General features: G+C 38.4%; 1 protein-coding gene across 4 annotated transcripts in view; it reads left to right on the top strand.

Annotated features, from left to right (window-relative positions):
* Positions 1-385: 385 nt before the first annotated feature.
* The window catches only part of BNC2 (basonuclin zinc finger protein 2), a 425,587-nt gene continuing 404,046 nt past the window's right edge, over positions 386-21,926 (top strand). For all 4 annotated transcript variants that reach the window (XM_037061921.1, XM_037061922.1, XM_037061923.1 and 1 more), the window contains exon 1: positions 386-532. In XM_037061921.1, the coding sequence (XP_036917816.1) occupies positions 530-532 (3 nt within the window). In that variant the 5' untranslated portion in view covers positions 386-529. The remainder of the gene's footprint in view (positions 533-21,926) is intronic.

The following is a 21,926-nucleotide window of genomic DNA, read 5'->3' on the forward strand; positions in this document are numbered from 1 at the left end:
GAGGTGAGCGAGGGAGAAATATACATCCTCCTTCACGAAACCCCTAGAAATCGGAGGACAAACAACAGCAAAACTAATCCGACTTTTATTTTGCGAAAGGGAAGCAACATTGTAATCACGACAGTTTTGCAGAGAGAACCTTGTGGGGTTTACATATCCGCCCTAGGTCACCTCGCCCGCCCCCCCCCCCGCCCCCNCCCACCCGGGACAGTCCGTTCCTTTTTTTTTTTTTTTTTTTCCTGTAAAGCCGGGGGAACGCTGCAGGCTCCGACTTGGGGAACGAGGGCGACCCGGGGCGCGTGTGTAAATCAGTCACCTGAGCGCGGAGGGGCCGCGGCGAGGGCGCGCGCGGGCGGGCGGGCGGGGAGAGGCGGAGGCGGCTGGAGCGGCGGCCGGGAGGAAACCGGGAGGGGGAGGGAAAGAAAGGCCGAGACTGAAGGAGCGAGAAGCGGCCGAGGGGCTGGTCCAGGCACGGCCGCTAAGAGGAGACCAAGAGGCGGGGGCTGCACTTGACAACCAGCATGCCGAGATGGTAAGAAGTTTCCACCCTCCTTTTCCTTTTCTATTCTAGACTTCGTAAGAAATGAGCCCCGGGGCCGCCGGGGGCCGTGTTTTTCTGAAGTCCCGCGGCGTGAGGTGGAGGGGGGCGGTGAGGAGGGCGGGCAGGGGAGGAGAACCCCTGTCCAACCTGGCCCCTGCTGTGCCCTTGGTATCTCCCCCCCAGAAAAACTTGGCCCAAGTTTCTCAAGAGAGTTCCAGGTGGGAGGGTGTGTGTGAGGGGCGCTCGTGAACGTCGCCCCCTCTCGCGGCTGGCGGGGAAAGGTGAGCGGCAGGCTCCAGGGAGTTGGGGATGGGCTGGGGAGAAGGTGGGGGAATGAACGGAGCCCTGGAAGGAGCTTGGGGCGGAGAGGAGAGCATTTTGGAGAACGGGAACTTTTAAAACTTGCCCGCGAGTGTGGGACGGGCGGCTGGGCGTGGGCGCCCGGGCGCGCTGGTGCGCCGCGCGGTGAAATGAGTTCTCGGCCACCGCGTCCCCGGCACCTTGGCTTTGCTCTCCGCTCTCCCTCCTGTCGGGGAAACCTTCCTTTGTAAATGGAGAAATTGTAGGAAGTGCTCCTGGGGGCTTTACGTAGAATTTGCAAAACGCAGGCAGGAAAATAAACCCCAGAGACGGATTTTGAGGCGCAGTTCTGGAGGAGCCTACTTGTTTTACTTACACGTGGATTACGGGATAGCGTTTGGGGCCCGGGGAGGGGACAGAATAATTTTAAAAACACACACACACATAAAAAACAAAACAAAACCCTGGATGAAATCCTCTATGAAGAGAGGTTGAGATTGAAACAAAAAAGTTCCAAGTGCTGGTAGAGGCGGAGAAGCTTCGGAGCGAGATGCCAGCACAGCCTCGCTGCACGGGAAGCGGCTCTCGGCACCGAGGTGGCACGCGGCTAGTTCGCCCGCCGACCGGCGCTCCGTCCGCTTTCGGGGAAGTGATTTCTTAGAAATGGGGCTAGACCACACCCTTCCTTTTAGTTTGTTTCCACCCAGTGCTGCTGCTGTTACCCCCACTTGGGGATCTCACATATTGTGTTCCACATGTAAATGGAATATGTAAGAAAAGGGCAGGTATCGAGTTGGCAGTTTTTTCCTTCTTCCCTTCCCCCTAATGTGACATCTCTTGTTTCAGTGATCAAAGTCACGACTGGAGTGTAGGAGATGCGGCTGTCAAATGCAGGCACACACACACAAAATAGCGTGTGCCCAAGACTGTGGTTACAGTAACGCTGACAAATTAAAATGGTTTTGAAAGCAGCATGCAATTTATACTGCTTCCCATTTACCCTAGAGTCAAGCTATTGTAAAACTGATGTACAAAAGACATCATAAAATAATCCTGTGTACCCAGGATTAAAGTGGCAGAAAGTGGCCTGTTTCATTATTTTTTATGTACTTCGTGGACAGTTGCAATGGTTGGAACTTGTGTTTAAGTGGAGGCGTCAAAACAAAATATTAAATATATCTGTTTAGCACTTGAGAGTTTTTCATCTAGCAGCATTTTATACAAGAAAACTGTAAAAGCCGGCTGTAGGTATTATTTTTCTTCTCCTTGCCCTTTGCCTATATACTATTTGTCTACACATCTATTCCCAAATAGTGATCACTTGGAACAGTGACAAAGCCCATTTGTCATCTACTGCTTTGTGTTCTGCAATTTCTGATGTGACTGTGCACACACATTCTTGCTTTAAGTGGGAGAATTTATTTCTGGCACTTTTATTTAGTATGTCTGATTTGAGGACGTACTCAAGAGGAGTGAGAACTTGTACAAGCTAATAGAACTTCCTTTATCCTTTGGAATCACCCCCAAAATCCCTTATGAACCTTTATAAGGTATCTGCATTTTATGCTATATTTGTAGCTGTTTCATTTAAACTGTTCAGCCTTAATGAAGTTCTCAGTTGTAGCTACTCCTCTATTCCCGGAGAACAGAGTATTTAAAATCCACATTGCTAATCACTTTACCAAAGTACTGGAGTATCTTCACCTGAGGGAAGTAATACAGAGCCTGAATGTGAACTCTGAGAATCTTGTGAGAAAAGTTTGAAAGTGTCTTCTTTCCCCTTGAGAATATTGAGTTTGGAGTTTGCTTGTAAATTTGGGAAAAAAGCAACCTCGTGATTTTAAAAAATAAATATAAAGAAAATATTAATAGTAATTGTACATTCCTAATGTCTTATGTTTTTCTTTTTCTTTCTACCTGAAATGTGAGATAGCTGTCAGGTAGGGATACGTGATTACAGAAAGAAGCAGACAAAAGCAGAGCTGACTATTGCTGTATTAAAATGTAAGTGTTACAGTTTGAATTTTCAAGTGAGAGTTTTTGAGTTCAGTGCTTTACATAACATTTTGTCCTAATCTTGCTTGCTGTCAGGGATGTTTCATGGTTGTGCAATTGCTGCAGTCAAGAATGCCAATTTGCATTCCAGGAGTGTCATTTGATTACTTTTATCTGCACAGCTCCAAGACCAGCCCAGACCTCTCGTTTCATCTTGCCATGTCACGAGTCAATGCTGTGTCGTCTTTTCAAAAATCTGCCTGATTTAGACAAGAAAGAAAAGTACTTTCATGTTGCAGCCGCAGTCCCCTGCTAACTTGTCAGCAGCAGGATATGATTCACTTGGGCCCAGAAGAATGGAACAGAGAGGTGGGTTAGGCGGTTCAATAAAGCCCATGGACAGGTAGTGTGTGACATCCCCAGAGAGCAGCAGTTAATGAAGAACAGGTCTGCTTAGTTCTCCACACGCTGACCTGGTGCTGTCCCCACAGTTTTCTCATTTGATCTTTCCCAGCAAATTGATCTTTTCTTGTATTTTTTTGCCTTCCAAGTTAGTCCTTGTGGGACTGAAATTAGCAGAGCAACTTAAGTTGGATAATACAGCTGTTCAGAAAAGAAGAAATTGGACACTGGCTCAAAAGGGGTGGGGGTGGGGGTGGAGGGAGCTATTCTTTTTGTTGTTGTTCCTGTGAATATTCCTTATATTAAGGGAGTCCAAAGTAGGTGATGACTTGAAGTTAGTGCTTCCCTTTATTTTTAATTTTAGCGTTAAGGTTCCACACCATTTTAAATATTTCTTACGTATTTAAAAGATGGTCCTAGTGAACACGAGGAGTTTGATGTAGCATTTTTCATATTCACTTGTTTGAAATGATTTGCCAGTCGACTATATGGCTTTTATGGCTGTTGTAAGATAGAATAAATATCAATGGCATGCTTCAACTACGTTATTTATAGTTTTCTAAATAACTTCAATCCCAAAATACCCAGTACTGAATAACAAAAAAATAAATAAATAAAAAATCATTACCAGTGTTGCGCATAAATGTAGTGCATGAAAATGTTTTCTACAAATTACCATGAACATCTTTGTTTTCCATAACCCCCACTGATACACTGTTAGTGACACTTAAAAAAAATTTAAGATTCTCCATTTAAACGTAGATTTTTAGGACTGGAACCAGATTATAAGTTTGAATTTCTATAGGTACTAATATATACTGTTGCTTGTTTTTAGGGACTAACATTAATTTTAGGGAGATGGATAAATCTAAGTTGGGAATGTAGATGTAGTTTAAATAGGTTAAAGTTTTATTATAGAATTTTGTGTATAAAGCTTAGCTTGGAGGCAATTAATAGATTCTTAATTTGATGTGGATATAAGGAGCAGTGTTTTCTGAATTCCTGTGCAGATGGCCTCATTTACCATCTACAACCTTACAAGAAACAGTTGAAAACATTTCTTGTAGAAGGGGAAGCAGCCTTCTCAAACCTTTCCTGTTGGCTGGAAATTACATAGGGCCATTGGTTAGTAAACTCCTCTCTAAAGAGCTAGAGGGAGCCTCGTGATTTTATTAGATATACCTAAGGTTAGAAAAAGTCACTCTGGCAATCAGACTGTTGTAGAAAAAGTAAAGAATACTGGCTCAGTGTTTAGGCTTGGAGAGGCTATTGTAGGGTTTTTTTTTAAGCTCAGACAGAAGCAACAGAACTTTCTATAAGAACAGTCATGTAGTCAGCTAAGATTTCTAAACTTCTACCTTTTAAGTGACTTGAAGATCAAGCAAAATCCAACCAAATACATTTTAAATCTGATTTTGGTTTGCTAAATTTGTCATTTTGGTAACTGAAGGAGTTCTCTTGTAAGAGGCCAACCTTCCAAATTCTATTAAAAGTAATTTCCTACTAAGTCACTGAGGAGGGGGATACCTTCCCTCAGTTCACTAAGGACAACCTCCTTTCTGTATATAATGGCTTTGAGGTAGTTCTACATGTAACTGCCATACTCGAGAGAGCACTCCTTTGAAATAATTCCCTCATGTGATAAGCATAAATAGCAAACCATTTATTAAGCTGATATATTAGGAATCAACATATATGTTAAACTTAAAGAAATAGAACTCAAGTGGTATTAAATTCAGTATTTGTTGTTTAATTTTACATTTGTTTCAGCCTTCCCACTAAAATTTGTTACATTAAAGAGTCATTGATCCTAATTGCTCTTTAATATTTATATACCAGTTTTTAGTAGCATTACTTTAGACAAACTTATTTGCCATTTAAGTAAATGATATAATCCAGTGAGATAAACTAGCCAGATTTGTCTTTTTTTCATCTTTTGCACAGTAGCTCTCATTATATTGCTAGCCAATAAAAGTCTTTATTTGTTGCTTATTAGAACCCTCAGTACACTCAAGAGTTCAAGCTATAATTTAATTTGGCTGTTCAAAGAGACTCCCTTGTTTTAAAACATATTCTCAGTATGCTTTTACCATTTATTATAAACCTATAACTCATGCATATGCATAGGAATGATTTTACAGATTTATAATTTTTTAAAGTTTTGCCACAGCAGAGTCATAACTTTTAAAAAAATATCTACCTAGCAATGTCATTCTTTCTTTTTCCTTTATGTTCCTTTGACATTCAGGAGCATTTTTTCCCCTTGGTGATTTAAGTAGTCATGCTATTATAATTTAAAATCAATTCCACAAGGAATACAACCTTTCATTAAGGTGTAGTTGGGATGGTCACTAAAAACGCAAAATCAGTAATTAAGAATTCTAGTTGAGGGCATTTTGCTTTGCAGCCACTTGAAATTACAGAAAGTTTGCCTTGTATTTCACACACATGGCTAGCATGGTAAATTCAGTTTCCTTACAGTAAATTGCTGAGAAGTTTTGCAGTGAGTAGAAGGAAGATGGCTTGAGAGTTTTGGTGATATTTGTAGCAAATTGCGTTCACTAAAGACTAGGACTTGACTGTAAAACTCTTAAGATGAATATCAGGAATTCTTCCACAAGAAAGGCAGAATTTGGGACTGCTAAGTGAGTCACTGCATGTACATCTTACCAGTGGGAATTGCACCAAACCAGCCCTCTAGATAGAGTATTTAGTAGTTATCAAAATGTATAGTATTGCCTTGGAACTTGTGGTTCATGAGTTCATAGGCCCTGCTTTTTTGTGTTTAGTACAAAGATGTAACAACCCACACAAAACATTTTTCTCTTGTTATGACCTTACATTTGCCGAAGTGCCCCATGCTGAAATTCCTTTTCAGTATCTTTTTTCTTTTTTTTTAGTCCAAAGCCAGACGTGTACCCAGACACAAAAGCCTCTGTGTATAGCAAGCTGTTTTAAATATTGTGACTCGACGATGTGCTGTCCTTTCTCTGCTTGAGCCAAGGATCTCTGCTCAGTGTCTGTGGATTACCAAGCTCCTTCTTTATTGTACCTCTTGTCAACTATTCCTATTCATTTAACCTTTCATTAGTGTCTGTGCAGCTTCACTGTCTAGAAAGGCAAGGAAAAACCGAAAGGCCCCACTGTCACAGTTATTAGATTTCTCGGTTACATCCCAGCAACCATAAAGAAGTGAGAGTCGACACTATTGTCGTGCATACTGCTGTCCTGGGGTGCAGCTCTTCTGTGCGTGTCAAGGACATGTGCCACATGTTGATATGCGTCCCAGGGATAAATGCACAACACGGGGGATAGGTCGGTGCTGCCAGTAATGAGCTTTGTAGGAGTTACTGCGAAGACCAACAGTTTGTGGAGGAATTTTGCTTAACAGGCCAAGGAGATAGAGTTGAGGGCTGCCAAGATTTGCCTGTGCAGAGCTTGTCAGTCACATTGTTTTCATCTAAACTTCATTTGAGGGGAAAATTGAATATGTTTGACAGCATTGAAAAGTCTTATTTTCATTTTTAATCTTTCAGCAGAGAAAAGTGTTATTTCTGGTGACTATTTAGTGTATAATAACTATTTTTAGACTGCTGAATCATGTATATGGAAGGATCTGTTAGCAGTTACCTTAATTTTTACATGTCTGAAAATGAATTGAGATATTTTATAGATGTCATATATATTTTTTAAATCTGTTTAAAAATAGTGTACCCTGTTAGTTTTCCTAGACTACTATGTTCCCCTTTTGGTTCTCCTCTAGCACAGCCTGCTATTACCGTTTGATTCTTTAGAAACGCATTTGCCTTGCTGCCTCAGTGTAAAGGGGGGAAAAAAAGATGATCTTCGGATAATTTTGAAATCATAATAAAGATAAATATTTGCAGCTTTTGAATTGGAAAATATTCAACGTCTTAGATTCATAGAATTACTTTTAAGAATTCTCAAAATGTTTGAATAGAAAGTAGTAAATTATAACACTTTCATCTCTTTCTATCCAAAAATGCATTTATTTATTTTTTTAACTAAGAAAATCTTTGTTACCAAGAATGGATAAAATATTTTTGTGATTCTAATGTGAATAATTTTTCTCAGTTTTCCAAACTCTTTGGGGGCCCTCTGATAACATTGCAAACATATTGCTGATTTATTACCAGTTCTTATAAAGTTATTTGTAGTTTTTACTTGACCCTACCTTTTTTAGCGACATACCAGTTTTTAATAGTTGTACCTAATGGTTTTTCTGGTAAGCTTTTTATGGTGTCTTGTAACTTTTAGTGGCTTAGTTATCTTTGTTTCGGGGAAGAGAGATGAGCTATTGTATTTTTCACACTCCTTCCCTTAGGTGGGATGCTCCCTTCCAGAAAAACATATTCAATAATTGACAGTTAAGTGCCTAGCCAGCCTAGGGCCATGTTCCAGTCTCTTGCCCATTGGATGGAAGTTCTGTGTACATTATATTAGATGAATTTGCCTTAATCGTTTGAGGTGATCTGGTGACTTTTTCCCATAGTCAAAGCAAGGTATGTTAACCTTCCCCATTCTAGTAGTCCTGTTTCCATTCATTATAGTTGGTGTTGGATGAAGAAGAGGAAGGAGGGACTTATGAGCTATAATTTTAGCCACTACCACCAACCCCCCCAAAAAAAACTTAGAAAATAGGCCAGTGCTCTGTGGTAAGGAAAGAGAAAGGGGTACACGGCAGTAGCTACTCTCTGTAGAAACGCTTCGACTCTTCATCTAGTCAGTAAATCAGTGCAGCTGGCTGACCATGCTTTGGGAGGCAGTTGTACCATCATCACCCCAGAGTGAGGACAGCCCTGGAACTGGGTTTTGAGACTGACCCCGTTCTGTTCCACCCAGGTTTCAGAGCTTCCATTTCATCATTTGTACAATAAAACCAGTGAGTTTGGTCATTTCTAATTTTCTTTTCAGTTGAAACATTTTATACTTTGTGTGATAAGACTATACAATCTTAATAACAGTTTAATGTATTTAATAGCAGAATTGAGATATCCATATACTGTACAATTCATCCAGTTAAGATATATAATTAATAATATAAGATTGTATGGATATATCACCTTATATTTATCCATTCATCCAGTGGCAGACATTTGGGTGGTTTCCACCTTTTGGTGGTTATGAATAATGCTAATGTGAACATTTGTGCACAAGTATTTTGTTCTCATTTCTGTGGGCTCTATACCTAGGAGTGGAATTCCTGAGTCATATGGCAACTTTGTCTTTAACCTTTTGAGGAGATGCCAAATCATTTTCCAGAGCAGCTGCACCATTTTACATTCCCACCAGCAGTGTGTAAGTTTTCTGATCTCTCCACATCCTCTCCAAACTTGTTATTGTCTGTCTTTAAAGATTTTATTTATTTATTTTTAGAAAGGGGAAGGAAGGGAGAAAGAGAGGGAGAGAAACATTGATGTGAAAGACAGGCATTAATCAGTTGCTTCTGTCCCAACTGGGGTCCGAACCCACAACCCAGGCCTGTCCCCTGACCAGGACTCAACTGGTGACCTTTTGGTTTATGGAACTATGCACCAGCCAACTGAACCACACTGGTCAGGGTGCTATTATTTGTTTTTTTAATTTTAAGCATCCTAGTGGGTGTGAAGCGGGTTTGCTTTGAATTTTCCTGATGGCTCATAATGTTAAGCATCTTTTCATGTGCTTATTAGCCATTTGTGTGTCTTCTCTGTGTAGCAGAGAAATATATATATATATTAAATATATATATGTTAAATCCTTTACCCCTTTTTCATTTAGGTTGTAATAGTTTCCACAGACTTCACTCTACTAGTTAGTGGGGGACTAACTAGACTCTGTTAGACTCTGTTAAGTGAGCGTGTGTACTGTGTGGCCGTCACATTCAAAATGACTGAGCATGTAGAGCTATGAATCTGCATTGAATTTTGTGTTGAGCTTGAACATTCCTCTACAGAAACTATTCGGATACCTTTTCGTGGTTGAGTTATAAGAGCTCTTTATATGTTCAACACAAATCCTTTATTGGACTTACAATTATTTTCTCCTATTTTGTGGGTCGTCTTTTTACTTTTTTTGTGTCTTATGAAGCATCAACACTTTAAATTTTGATAAAGTCTAACTTAACTGATTTTTCTTTTGTTTGAGGTCTTCCATTTAAGTCTTTGATTATTCTGGTTAACTTGTATAATAATGTGAAGTAGGGCTCCCAACTCCATTTTTTAAAGTGTGGCTATCTAGTTGTTCCTAGCACCATTTGTTGAAAAGACAGTACTTTACCTATTGACTTAATCACTTAATCATGGTACCTTTGTGGAAAGTCATTTGACCATGATGTAAGAGTTTATTTCTTGATTGTTTATTTGGTTTCATTGACCTATATCACTATCCTTAGGCAAGTACCACACTGTCTTGATTGCTGTAGCTTTACATTAAGTTTGTAACCAATTTCATCCCTCATTTTCAAGATTTTTGCTATTCTTGCTTCCTTAGCAGCTTACTTAAATTTTTTTATTGTGGTAAAAAACACATAATATAAATTGAACAACTTAACCATTTTTAAGTGTACAGTGGTTAACAGTGTTTTGTGCCACAGATTTCTAGAACTTTCTTATCTTGCAAAATTGAAAGTCTGTTGAACAACAGTTCCCCCTTTTCCCTCTCCCCATAGCCCTTGGTGACTGCCATTCTACTCTCTAAGAGTTTGAGTACTTTAAGTACTTAATATAAGTGGAATCATGCATTATTTATCCTTCTGTGTAAATGCCTTATTTCACTTAGCATAATGTCCTTGAGGTTCATCTGTGTTGTAGCAGGTGATAGGATTTCCTTCTTTTTACGGTTGTATGCATACATCGTATTTTCTTTACCCATTGTCAAGAAAAAGTCCAGCTACTGTTAATATCACAAGAACAGTTTGTACAATATCGATGTCACCTGGCAGCCAAGGAGACTGGCCTGAAGTGCACTTGTGTGAACAGTGACGACTTCGCTGTACTAGTCAGTGGGGGCAGTAGATGCTGCTGAGTGAAAGTATGCGCTGTGTAGCTGTCACATTCAAAATGACTGAATGAGTAGAACAATAGATCTGCATCCAATTTTGGGTTAAGTTTGAATGTTCCTCTGTGAAAACCATTCAGATGAGGTGACTCAGCCCCACTACAGTCCAGATTTAGCACCCTGTGACTTCTTGCTTTTCCCAAAACTAAAATCACCTTTGAATGGGAAGAGATTTCAGACCTCCAGTGAGAGCTAGAAAAATATGATGTCTGGGAGGATGGAGTGAGGTCCCAAGGCACCTACTCTGAAGGAGACTGAGGTGTCATTGTCCTATGTACAATGCTTCTTGTATCTTACATCTTCAGTAAATGTCTCTTTTTCATAGTACATGGCTGCTTACCTTCTAGACAGACCTCAGTCCATAAATAGGATTGCCTGATCATATAGTAATTTTATTATCAAGTTTTTTTAGGAACCTCCATTCTATATACCATAGCTGCTGCCCATTTTACATTCTCACCAACAGTGCACAGGGGTTCAAATTTCTGTATGTCCTTGCCAGAACTTTTTTTTAAAAAATAGTGGCCATTTTAATGAGTATGAGGTGGTATCTCATTGTAGTTTTGATTTGTATTTCCCTGTTGATTAGTGATGTTGAACATCATTTCTTTCATATGCTTATTGTCTACTTGTATATATTTTGGGAGAAAATTCTATTCAAGAGTTTTGCTATTTTTTTAATTGTAGTTTTTGTGGTTGTGTTTCATGTTTATATATTCTGGATGTCACCCCTTGTCAGGATTATGGTTTGCAAATATTTTCTTCCATTTTAGTAGGTTCCTTTTCCAGTTGGTTGATTACTTTCTTTGCTGTACCGAAGTTTTTATGTAGTCCTATTTGTCTGTTCTTTTGTTGTTGTTGCCCTTATCAGTTTACTTTTAAAACAAATTTACCTGATCCTCAAAGAGTTAAGGCTACATTAAGAAAATGCATCCATTGTTTGGGTAAAAAACTCTTGGTGGTACAGCAGAGAGGACAAGAAAAACACCAGATAAGAAATGTGTCCTTTGGTATCCAAAAGATGATAGCTGTTAGTTCCCTGTGAAATACCCTGGTTTTACTTTGATGTTTCTTAATTATCATTGCATTTAAAAGCATTCTAGGTGTTCTGTATAAGAAAGACAGTTCATGCCCTGGAGGGTGGAATTAAGTACCTAGAAGTAATTGTTTTTGGTTTTATAAATATGTCAAAAGGAAAAGAAAAAAATTATGATTAAGAAAATTTCTCTTCCTAGATATTTAATCGTAATGGGAAAAACACCAACAGTGATTAAAACTAAAAGTTATTGTAGGGTCTCAAACCCAAACTAATTGAGTTTTAAATAACTACCATGTTCAAATCTAACATATACATTTGGAAACATGAGCCTGTTTTACAGTTTACCTGGAAAATACTGTAATTAAAATACCTTGTTGAATTTAGAGAAACTTGACAGCAAATGAAAGGTAACTTAATTTGGAAGCAGCCGTGTTGTATCATTGTTGAATTTTTTTAAAAAAGTTCCCTTAAAGTTCTAATTTCCTTTTATTCATGGTAATAAAAACCTTTATTTCCATCCAGGTAATTGCTTTTCTAGTGTTTTGGTGGACCAATCTTCCTTAACTGCGTTTTCTATTTTTGGCCTTTTGCCAGTTGTTTTGGAGGAAAGTTTTATTTTTCATTTAGTATCAACTATTAATTAGATGGCTGACTGATCAAACAGATATGTGCAGAGTATGTCCTTTTTTCTCCCCACATCAGTGTTTACATATTTAAGTCGTAATTAGCTAATTTATTTATTTTCATTTTTAAGCATTTTATTGAATTTATTGGGGTGACCTTTGTTTATAAAATTATACAGGTTTTAGGTATACAGTTTTACAGTGCATTATCTATGTTTTGTATTGTGTGTTTACTATCCCAAGTCACAGCTCCTTCCATCACCATTTCTCTCTCCTCTACCTTTCTCTACCTCCCTCAAAGCCCCCTTCCCCTCTGACAATCACCATACTGTTGTCTGTGTCCTTGAGTCTTTTTTCAAATCATCTTTTTTTCTTTGCTTAATACCTTTATCTCTTTCATAACCATTTTGAGAATTTACTTTTTTCCTGGTGAAAATTTTGTAAAGGATTTAAAATAATTTATAAAAATTGGTATGGTAGAAAAATTTATACTTACTGGACATTTAATTTTTGATTATATATACATTTTAGTATACCAGTGGCACATTTTCGTAATATTGAACTAGAAGTTAATGCTACTTTTCTGTTTTTTAAACATGTTTTGACATGTGTACGTATGTATATGGAATGAAGACTATCTTTCATGGTTTGAGGACTTAAAGAGGTAATTAATTAGAACAATACAGCCATACAAAGAAAGTCCACTCAGTTTTCTGGCCTGTGGTATCTAATCTCCCTGTAATACACATTTCACTCTAGTGGATTAGGGAAGTTTATTCTATCAACATCTACATACCTAACAGGTACGCTGCTGGAAGTACAGTGTGTTCAGAATTTGCTCTCATTCTGAACGGTGATTGGAAACAAAACATTGATTTGTTTGAATTGGTTTAGTACAAACCAAAACATTAATTTTGCTTCAGAGTACACTAACTTTAAATGATGTTACAAAATAAATGTTTTGAAACCTACAAATTCTGCCCTAGTGGTATCTCTGGTAAGAAGTATATTCACATAATGGATCTGTGTTTGTTCACTGGTCTTTGCAGCTTCCCCCTGTCCCGCACCAGCAGCCCGTCATTAACATGACATTTCTGTGTGGAGCACAGTGATGATTAGATCTAATGAAATGTGTGTGTGTGTGTGTGTGTGTGTGTGTGTGTGTGTGTTTAAAGTGTCCGTGAGAAAACCGATGGTTTCAGCTTCCTTGTGGGAAAGGCAGAATAGTGTGGTTTACTTAAATTTTATTTTGGGGCCGAATAGAAAGGTTTAACATTGTTATATTTTCATATTGCAGTAAGTAATACCTGGTACATTGTTTTGTTTTTTGTAGTTTCAGGTTCATGTATAGATGGCAGGAATGTTTATTGAGTGTATCAGTGAAAGTTTTACTAATATCAAACTGTATTTCTGAAATAGAGATAGGTCAGGGTAATAAATCTGTTAATAGCCCCAAAGTAAATATTTGATTACTGTATGTAGAATAACTTGCTGTAGATTCACATGCAACAATATTGGACAATAGTGTATTGATTTGCTAAGAATTGAAAAAGGTGCTTTAAATTTTTTCAGAGTTTTGTGTTCAAGCTGTACATTTGACATAGGTATGTTCAAGTTGTCTCCATTTTCCAGTCTAACACACTTCTAATTATTTTAGAATATAATAACAGACATTTGAATTTCTGTGATACACATGAAACTCTATTAGTTGCTATAGGTATTGCAGATGAAATAGAAGCTGTAACCCTAACATTAAGGAGCACAAAATTCATTGGCAGGAAGATATTCATTATATTAAAAAGAAAAACCATAGACCAGGGCCTTCATTTGCTTAGAAATTTGATTTTGTCAGTACACTTTTGAAAGAGATCGGTTATTCATATACTCATTCAACTTGTTCACTGACAGAGGGGTGGAGAGTACCCACGTGCATGCACGGTGTGTGAACGTGTATCTATCTGTATACCATATTAGGTGGAATAGTCATATACTTGTATTGGCATGTGCATTTTCTCTTCTGCAGGCAAATTCAAGTAGAGAATCAAAGTATAACCCATATGTTGCTCATTGCTTTATGAGTTTGGGAGTTGAACAGGAAATATTAGGGATGGAGGTGAAGGGTGTAAGGGCCTCCTCACACTATAGGGAAAACCTTTCCAGTGGCCTGTTATTTATAAAGCACACTTTATTGTTATTATTTTATTGTTGTTTAAGTACATCTGTCTCCATTTCCCCGCACCACCATTCCTTATTGACCAACCCGTCCCCACCTGCCACCCATGAGCCTACCCCCCTTTGGATTTGGACTCCTATTCCTGGACTGTGTCTGGAAGAGCACTGACAGAATTTACCCTGCTTGTTTTTTCTACTTCCCCTTTCTGATTGACAAATGCCTTTTTTCTTTAGATATGTTAATATTCTTAAGCAGATACTAGCCTACTGGTTTGGGAGCAACTTGTTAAGGTGACTTTGAATCTGTTTCTTTTCTTACAGATCTAATGCAGATGGCAGTCTCGTTTAATTCATTTTAAGGTCATTGTGAGATACCTCACGGTACTACCTTACATGTATGCTGTATACGAGTGGGCAAGAATAGTGGGAGGCCATAGGATAAGATAACAGTTTTCTGGAGGAAAAAAGATTTTTTGGCTTGTTTGGTTAATAAAAGGCTTTGAGACGAGTTAAAAACTTGGTAGAGAAAGTTTCTATTGTTAAATGCCCTGTAGAGAAATATCTTGATCTGAGATTGGCCTTACGCATTGGTGTATTAAACTGCTCAGTGATTGAGTGCCGGTAAGAGAATCAGAGGGTTGCTGGTTTGATTCCCAGTCTACGGTACTTGCCTGGGTTGTGGGCTGGGTCCCCAGCAGGGGACACACAAGAGGCAACCACACATTGGTGTTTCTCTCCCTCTCTCCCTTTCCCCTCTGTCTAAAAATAAATAAATAAAAGTAAAAAATGAAAGCTTCCTTTTAAAAAGAAATAAGCTGCAATCTAGAAGTCAGTAGAGGTGTTGTGTCTGTGTGTATTTAGTCTCTGAATCTGTTTTCTATGTGATAGGAAAGTTCCTCAGTGTCTTTGGGCTTCTCTTTTCCATTATACAATTAGGGTCAAGGTGAGATTTTTAAGTGTTCTTAATAATGTTTCACATTGCATGGTGGTCAACTTCTCTTTGTATATGGTATTATTTCACAAGTGCCAAAAAGGACCAAAAAGTTAAATGTATACCATTAACTTCATAATGGTTGATTCCAGCAACTTTCCAGTTTTATTTTATTTTTTTACTTTAGTCTTTTGTTCCTTTTAACATGCTGTAATATGAATTAGATTCTGACTGGATAGACACGTTTGTTAAGAGAAGAGAAGGTAGTAAGACGAGGCACCGAGTATCTACTGGACCCCCAAAGGGCAGATGTGGGTGAACAAGGGAGCCACCCGTTGTGACCCCCTTGGGTGTAGTCTGACTTTTATTTTTAACACACACATTTTCAGTGTGCAGTCTGTAAGTTTCAGAGCGATCACTGTACGGTTGCGTAATGTAAGAATTTTATTAGGTATGTAAACCCATAGGGTTTAACATATTTCAAAATTTAAGCTTGAAAAGGTGTTAGAACAAAAAATGAAATGGGAGTGGTGATGAAGAGAATGTAGACATGGTGCAGGAAATGATGAACATTGATAAAAATGTAGTTAGAAAGACACATTGAAAAATGAAAGGCCAATTAAAAGGAGTGGCATGAAACTTGTTTTTATGTGCTTCCAAACACCCACATTTACCATGTTTTTTCCAGGATCTTTGAGGGTCTCCTTATCTTGTGCCCCCTCATCTACTGGGCACAGTCCTGTTAGATCTGCCTCCTGATTGCCTGCCACCCATTTACTACCCGGCTGCCATTACCCTGGTCCAACCACCAGCCCCCTTCACCTGGAGTACTCAGTATCTTCTCACTGCCCTAGTGCTGCCATTTTTGCCTCTCTTCTGCCCATTATACCCAGACTTTTCTTTGCAGAGAAATAGCTTCCCTGTCTCAAAACCTTACAGTGACTCCTTCCTACACTTGTAGTGAAATCCGAAATGCTGCTGTGACTGAGAAGGATATGTGAGATGAGATCTCTGTCCAGTGCTCCAACAGCATTTCCAACCACTGCTCACTCTGCTGCTGTTACACTGACCCTGTGTTCCCTACACACGCCACACTTGCACTTACCTCTGGCTTTTGCACACCGTTTTCCTCGGCCTGGCCTGATCTTTGCCCAGATTCTTGCATGACTTCCCACCTCATTTTATTCAGTTCTCCTGTGAAATGTCACCCTATTCAAAGAGTACTTTGTAAGGACTTCCTTCCCCTGCTGTGTCTGCACACTGTATGCATCTCTGACCTCTTAACCCTGCTTTTTTTCTTTAGTGCCTTTATCACCACTTGAACATTTATGTATTTATTTTTGTTTATATGTGCTTTACTATTTGCCTGCCACCCACCCCCAAGGATATCAAACTCCATAAGAACAGGGACCTTTGCCTGTCTCAGTAATTTTTGAATTTGCACTATCTGTAGCAGTGACTAGTATGGGAAACAGTCAACAGGATATTTAGTGAATGAATGAATATACATTCTTTCTTTCATAAACAAATTATCAGTTTTCATCAGCGCTGAATTTTCTGTGGAGGATTATTTATAGCACCTGCTGTTGCCATATTTTGAACTGTTTTTGGAGCGCTGGTTTCTAGCGTAGATGTGTAAACATCTCAAGGGGTGTACAAATATCATCCTATAAGATGTGGGGAAAATACATTAGAAGTTTCAAAAGAGATATTATTTATCTATTTTTAGAGAATGGGGAAGGGAGGGAGAAAGAGAAGGAGAGAAACATGGATCAGTTGCACCCCAGGCGTGTATTCTGACTGGGAGTTGAACCCGTGACCTTTCGCTTTACTGAACACCCATCCAACTGAGCCACAATGATCAGGGCTACAAATTGTATTTATCTCATTCTTCAGTTCTTACGTTTTATAGTGTACAGGGTATCTTAGTACAAATACAAGGGATGCACTGTGCAGTCAAAAAGATTAGGACTGTGGATTGAGCATGATCTGGGCAAGAATGGTTAACTTTTTTTCAAGCAAAATGTATTTCCATAGTTAGGCTGCCTCACAGATAAGATGGTGGTGGTACCACTACTGAGAGTATATAAAATTTTTCCCATTATTCAGAAGATCGCACAGATCTAATATTTGGTTATAAGTGACCCAAAGGGACCCCAAAACCCTTGGAATTTATTTATGAAAAATTGTGTATAATATTTATTCTGACATGTCTAAACTTCAGTCAGAAAGGGAGAATTCAAAGTATTCTCCCTTTGATGCAGTTCACCTATTGGTGCCTTTTTTCCACTGCTCAGAACGGTTTTTGAACTCATCAATTTCTATGCCTTTTAGCGCTTCTGCCATTTTTTGTCTTCTTTCACATTGGTAAAATATGTCCCTTTGAGGGCTTTTTTCATCTGGGGAAACCAAAAAATGTCTCTTGAGCAAGATGGGGTGAATAATGAGGGTGGGACGCAGGGCTTCTCCGTGTTTTTGGTGAAAAACTGCTGACCAGTCAGTGTGGTGTGGTCAGATGTGCTCGTAAATCACCCATCATGAAATAGGCAAATGCGTTGAAAGAGTCTTATTTATTTATTTCTTTATATTTCTTTATATTCTTATATATTTATTTCTTTATACTCAATTTCTTATGGAATTTTCAAGTCTTTTCAGTTAGAGTGACCTGTGATGGGGCCCTTTGTATCTATGTGTAAAAGTATGTGAGTTATTTCAGTGATGATTCAAAACTGCTACCTAGTTGGTCTGTTTCTGGATGATCTCTGCTTTTCATTAATCTTTGAATAAGTCTTTTCCCTCATTTTGGATTTCTGTGTCTTCAGTTTTTTAAAACAATATTATTGAGATATAAGTCACATACTATACAATTTACCATTTTAAGTTTTCCATTGTGTTTTGTAATTACAATTTATGCCATTTAGCAGACATAGAGAAATAAATAAATGATAAACTTAGAACTTGGAAGGAAATTTAGTTAGGTAATCATTATGTAATATATTCTCAAATTCAAGGAAGTTTTATGCCCTGGCTGGTGTGGCTCAGTGGATTGAGCAATGCCCTGCAAACCAAAGAGTTGCTGGTTCGATTCCCAGTCTAGGGCACATGCCTGGGTTGCGGGCCAGGTCCCCAGTAAGGGGCATGTGAGAGGCAACCACACGTTGATGTTTCTCTTCCTCTCTTTCTCCATCCTTTCCCCTCTGTCTAAAAATAAATAAATAAAATCTTAAAAAAAATAAAGCAAATTTTATAACATTTGAAGACTTGTTTATAAAATATTTGGCAGGGTTCACAAATATAAATAAATCACTGAAGTAATTAATGTACTAATAAATATCCTAAGGAAACTAAAAAACCACAAGTAAGCAGATATAATTAAGTGTTATACCTTTATTAGCAAATCATACACTGGTGGTGGCATAGCTTCATTGGATGTTGGTTTCAGACAGCCTATGTCTAATTCTTCTAAGTGTGCTCAGTGCTAAAATTTTCTGTGACATTAGTTTTTATGTGTATTTTGTTGATTATACGATTACAGTTGTCCCAAGTTTTTCCCTTTGCCCCCTCCACCCTGTATCCCCCTTTTTTCCAGCAGTCCCCTGCTTAGTTCATGTCCATGGGTCATGCATATAAATTCTTGGCTTCTTTGTTTCCTATACTATTTTTAACATCCCTCTGTCTATTTTGTACCTACCCATTGTGCTTCATAATTCTTGTACCTTTTCCCTCATCTTCTCCCTCTACCACCCCACTGATAATCTTCCATGTGATCTCAATTTCTATGATTCTGTCTCTGTTCTAATTGTTTGCTTAGTTTGTTTTTGTTTTAGGTTCATTTGTTGATAGTTGTGAGTTTGTTGTCATTTTACTGTTCATAGTTTTTATCTTCTTTTTCTTAGTAAGTCTCTTTAACATTTCATATAATGAAGGCTTGGTGATGATGAACTTCTTTAACTTTACCTTGTCTGGGAAGCACTTTATTTGTCCTTCCATTCTAAATGAAAGCTTTGCTGAATAGAGGAATCTTAGTTGTAGGTTCTTGCTTTTCATCACTTTGAATACTTTTTCCCAGCACCTTCTTGACTGCAAAGTTTCTTTTGAGCAGACAGTATTATGGAACTGCTTTGCAGGTAACTCTTCGCTTTTCTCATGCTGTCTTTAAGATTTTCTCTTTATCTTTAATCATTGGCATTTTAGTTATGATGTTTCTTGATATGGTCCTCTTTGGGTCCAACTTGTTTGGGACTCTCTGTGCTTCCTAGACTTGTATGTATATTTCCTTTGCCAAATTAGGGAAGTTTTCTTTTATTATTTTTCAAGTAAGTTTTTAATTTCATAGTCTTCCTCTTCTTCTGGCATCCCTATGATTCAAATGTTGGCATATTTGGAGATGATGTGACATAAATTTTGATTTTCTGAATCGAAGTTAAGCCTGATGAACATGGTGGGTGATAAAGCCAGATAATTCCATTTTTGGTAAGAAAAAAATCAGCACAATCAATTTTTATTATGTAGCTTATACATTGGCTCTGGAAGTAGTTACAAAGGAAGAATTCCAGAAATGTTTTGAACTAAGTTACATCATTGGAATAAGTGCAGTGTTTGGAGGTAACAACTGAGGTATATTAATTATTTTTCCCCACTAGTAATGGAATTTTTAAAGTCCATGGAAACTCATTTGGCTATATAAGAATCAATGTAAAATTTTATGCATGTGTAGATTTATACATATGTGCATGCTTATGAACCTTTGCACCCACAAAATTTTGTATTTTTATTCTGATATAACTCTGCTTCATGTGACAAGTACATAATACTTTCCTTATATTTTATAACTAAGATGTGAGACTGTGCAACTATACAAATAGTTTTATGTGAGGTCTGTCTAGAAAAAGCCCAGCCATTGTAATATAATGAAAATGCTTTGCACTACGTTGATGTAACTTGGCAGCCAAGGAGCGTGGACTGTAATGCACATGTGTGAACAATGATGACTTCACTGTGCTAGTCAGTGGGGGTGGAGATGCTGTTGAGTGAGCATGTGTACTGTGTGGCCATCGCATGCAATGTGACTGAGTGAGTAGAGCAATGAATCTGCATCCAATTTTGTGCGAAACTTGAACATTCCTCTGTGGAAATTACTCTGATGATTCAGAAGGCCACAGCAGTGGGCAATTTGGTATCTTTGTCACAACAGCATGCTCCCACTAGTGCATCATATCTCATGCAGTTTTTTTTTTTACCAAGCCATGAAATCACCCAGGTGTCTCTGCCCCTTTTCATCCCAGATTTGGTGCCCTGCGACTTCTGGGTTTTCCCAAAACTAAAATCACCTTTGAAAGGGAAGGTATTTCAGACTATTGATGAGGTTAAGGAAAATACAACAGGGGCAGCTAATGATGATTGGGAGAACTATCTGAGATCCCAAGGTGCCTACGTTGAAGAGTACTGAGATATTGTTGTCCTATGTACAGTGTTTCTTGTGTATTGTATCTTCTTCAAGAAATATCTCTTTTTCATATTACATGGCTGATACCTTCTGGACAGACCTCATCATGTTAGAGCTCTTTGGTTAGAAATTAGAAGGGTCATCACATGGCTTATATTGTATAATTTTTAAAGAATATATTTTATTGATTATGCTATTATAGTTGTCCCATTTCCCCCCTTCACTCCTCCCCACCCTGCACATCCCCTCCCACCCACATTCCCCCACTTTAGTTCATGTCCATGGGTCATACATATAAGTTCTTTGGCTTCTACATCTCCTATACTATTCTTACCCTCCCCCTGTCTATTTTCTACCTACCATCTATGCTACTTTTTCTCTGTACCTTTTCCCCCATTCTCCCCCTCCCACTCCCCTGTTGATAACCTTCCATGTGATCTCCATTTCTGTGGTTCTGTTCCAGTTCTAGTTGCTTGCTTAGTTTGCTTTTGTTTTTGGTGTGGTTGTTAATAACTGTGAGTTTGCTTTCCTTTCTCTGTTCATATTTTTTATCTTCTTTTTTTTAGATAAGTCCCTTTGAAATAGTAAGGGTTTGGTGATGATGAACTTCTTGAACTTGACCTTATCTGAGAAGCACTTTATCTGCCCTTCCATTCTAAATGAAAGCTTTGCTGGATAGAGCAATCTTGGCTGTAGGTCTTTGGATTTCATGACTTGGAATACTTCTTTCCAGCCCCTTCTTGCCTACGAGGTTTCTTTTGAGAAATCAGCTGACAGTCTTATGGGAACTCCTCTGTAACTAACTGTCTCCTTTTCTCTTGCTGTTTCTAGGATTCTCTCCTTCATTTTAGTCTTGGCTAATGTAATTCTGATGTGCGTTGGTGTGTTCCTTCTTGGGTCCACCATCTTTGGAATTCTTTGAGCTTCCTGGAGTTCCTGGAAGTCTGTTTTCTTAGCCAGATTGGGGAAGTTCTCCTTTATTATTTGTTCAAATAAGTTTTCCACTTGTTGCTGTTCATCTTCTCCTTCTGGTACCCCTATAATTTGGATGTTGGAACATTTAAAGATGTCCTGGAGGTTCCTAAGCCTCTCCTCACTTTTTGAATTCTGGTTTCTTCTGTTTGGATGTTTCTTTCTTCCTTCTGGTCCACACTGTCGATTTGAGTCCCAGTTTCCTTCTCATCACTATTGCTTCCCTATACATTTTTCTTTTACTTAGCGTAGGCTTCATTTTTTTAAATCTAATTTGCAACCAAATTCAACCAATTCTGTGAGCATCCTGATCACCAGTGTTTTGAACTGTGCATTTGATAGGTTGGCTATCTCTTCATTGCTTTGTTGTATGTTTTCTGGAGCTGTGATCTGTTCTTTCATTTTTTTTTCCTTGAGGAGCCTGATATGTAGTGAGGGGCAGAGTC

Source organism: Sturnira hondurensis, unplaced genomic scaffold (genome assembly GCF_014824575.4).
Source record: "Sturnira hondurensis isolate 20B ecotype Veracruz unplaced genomic scaffold, ASM1482457v3 Scaffold0013559, whole genome shotgun sequence".
In the NCBI taxonomy this organism is placed as follows: domain Eukaryota; kingdom Metazoa; phylum Chordata; class Mammalia; order Chiroptera; family Phyllostomidae; genus Sturnira; species Sturnira hondurensis.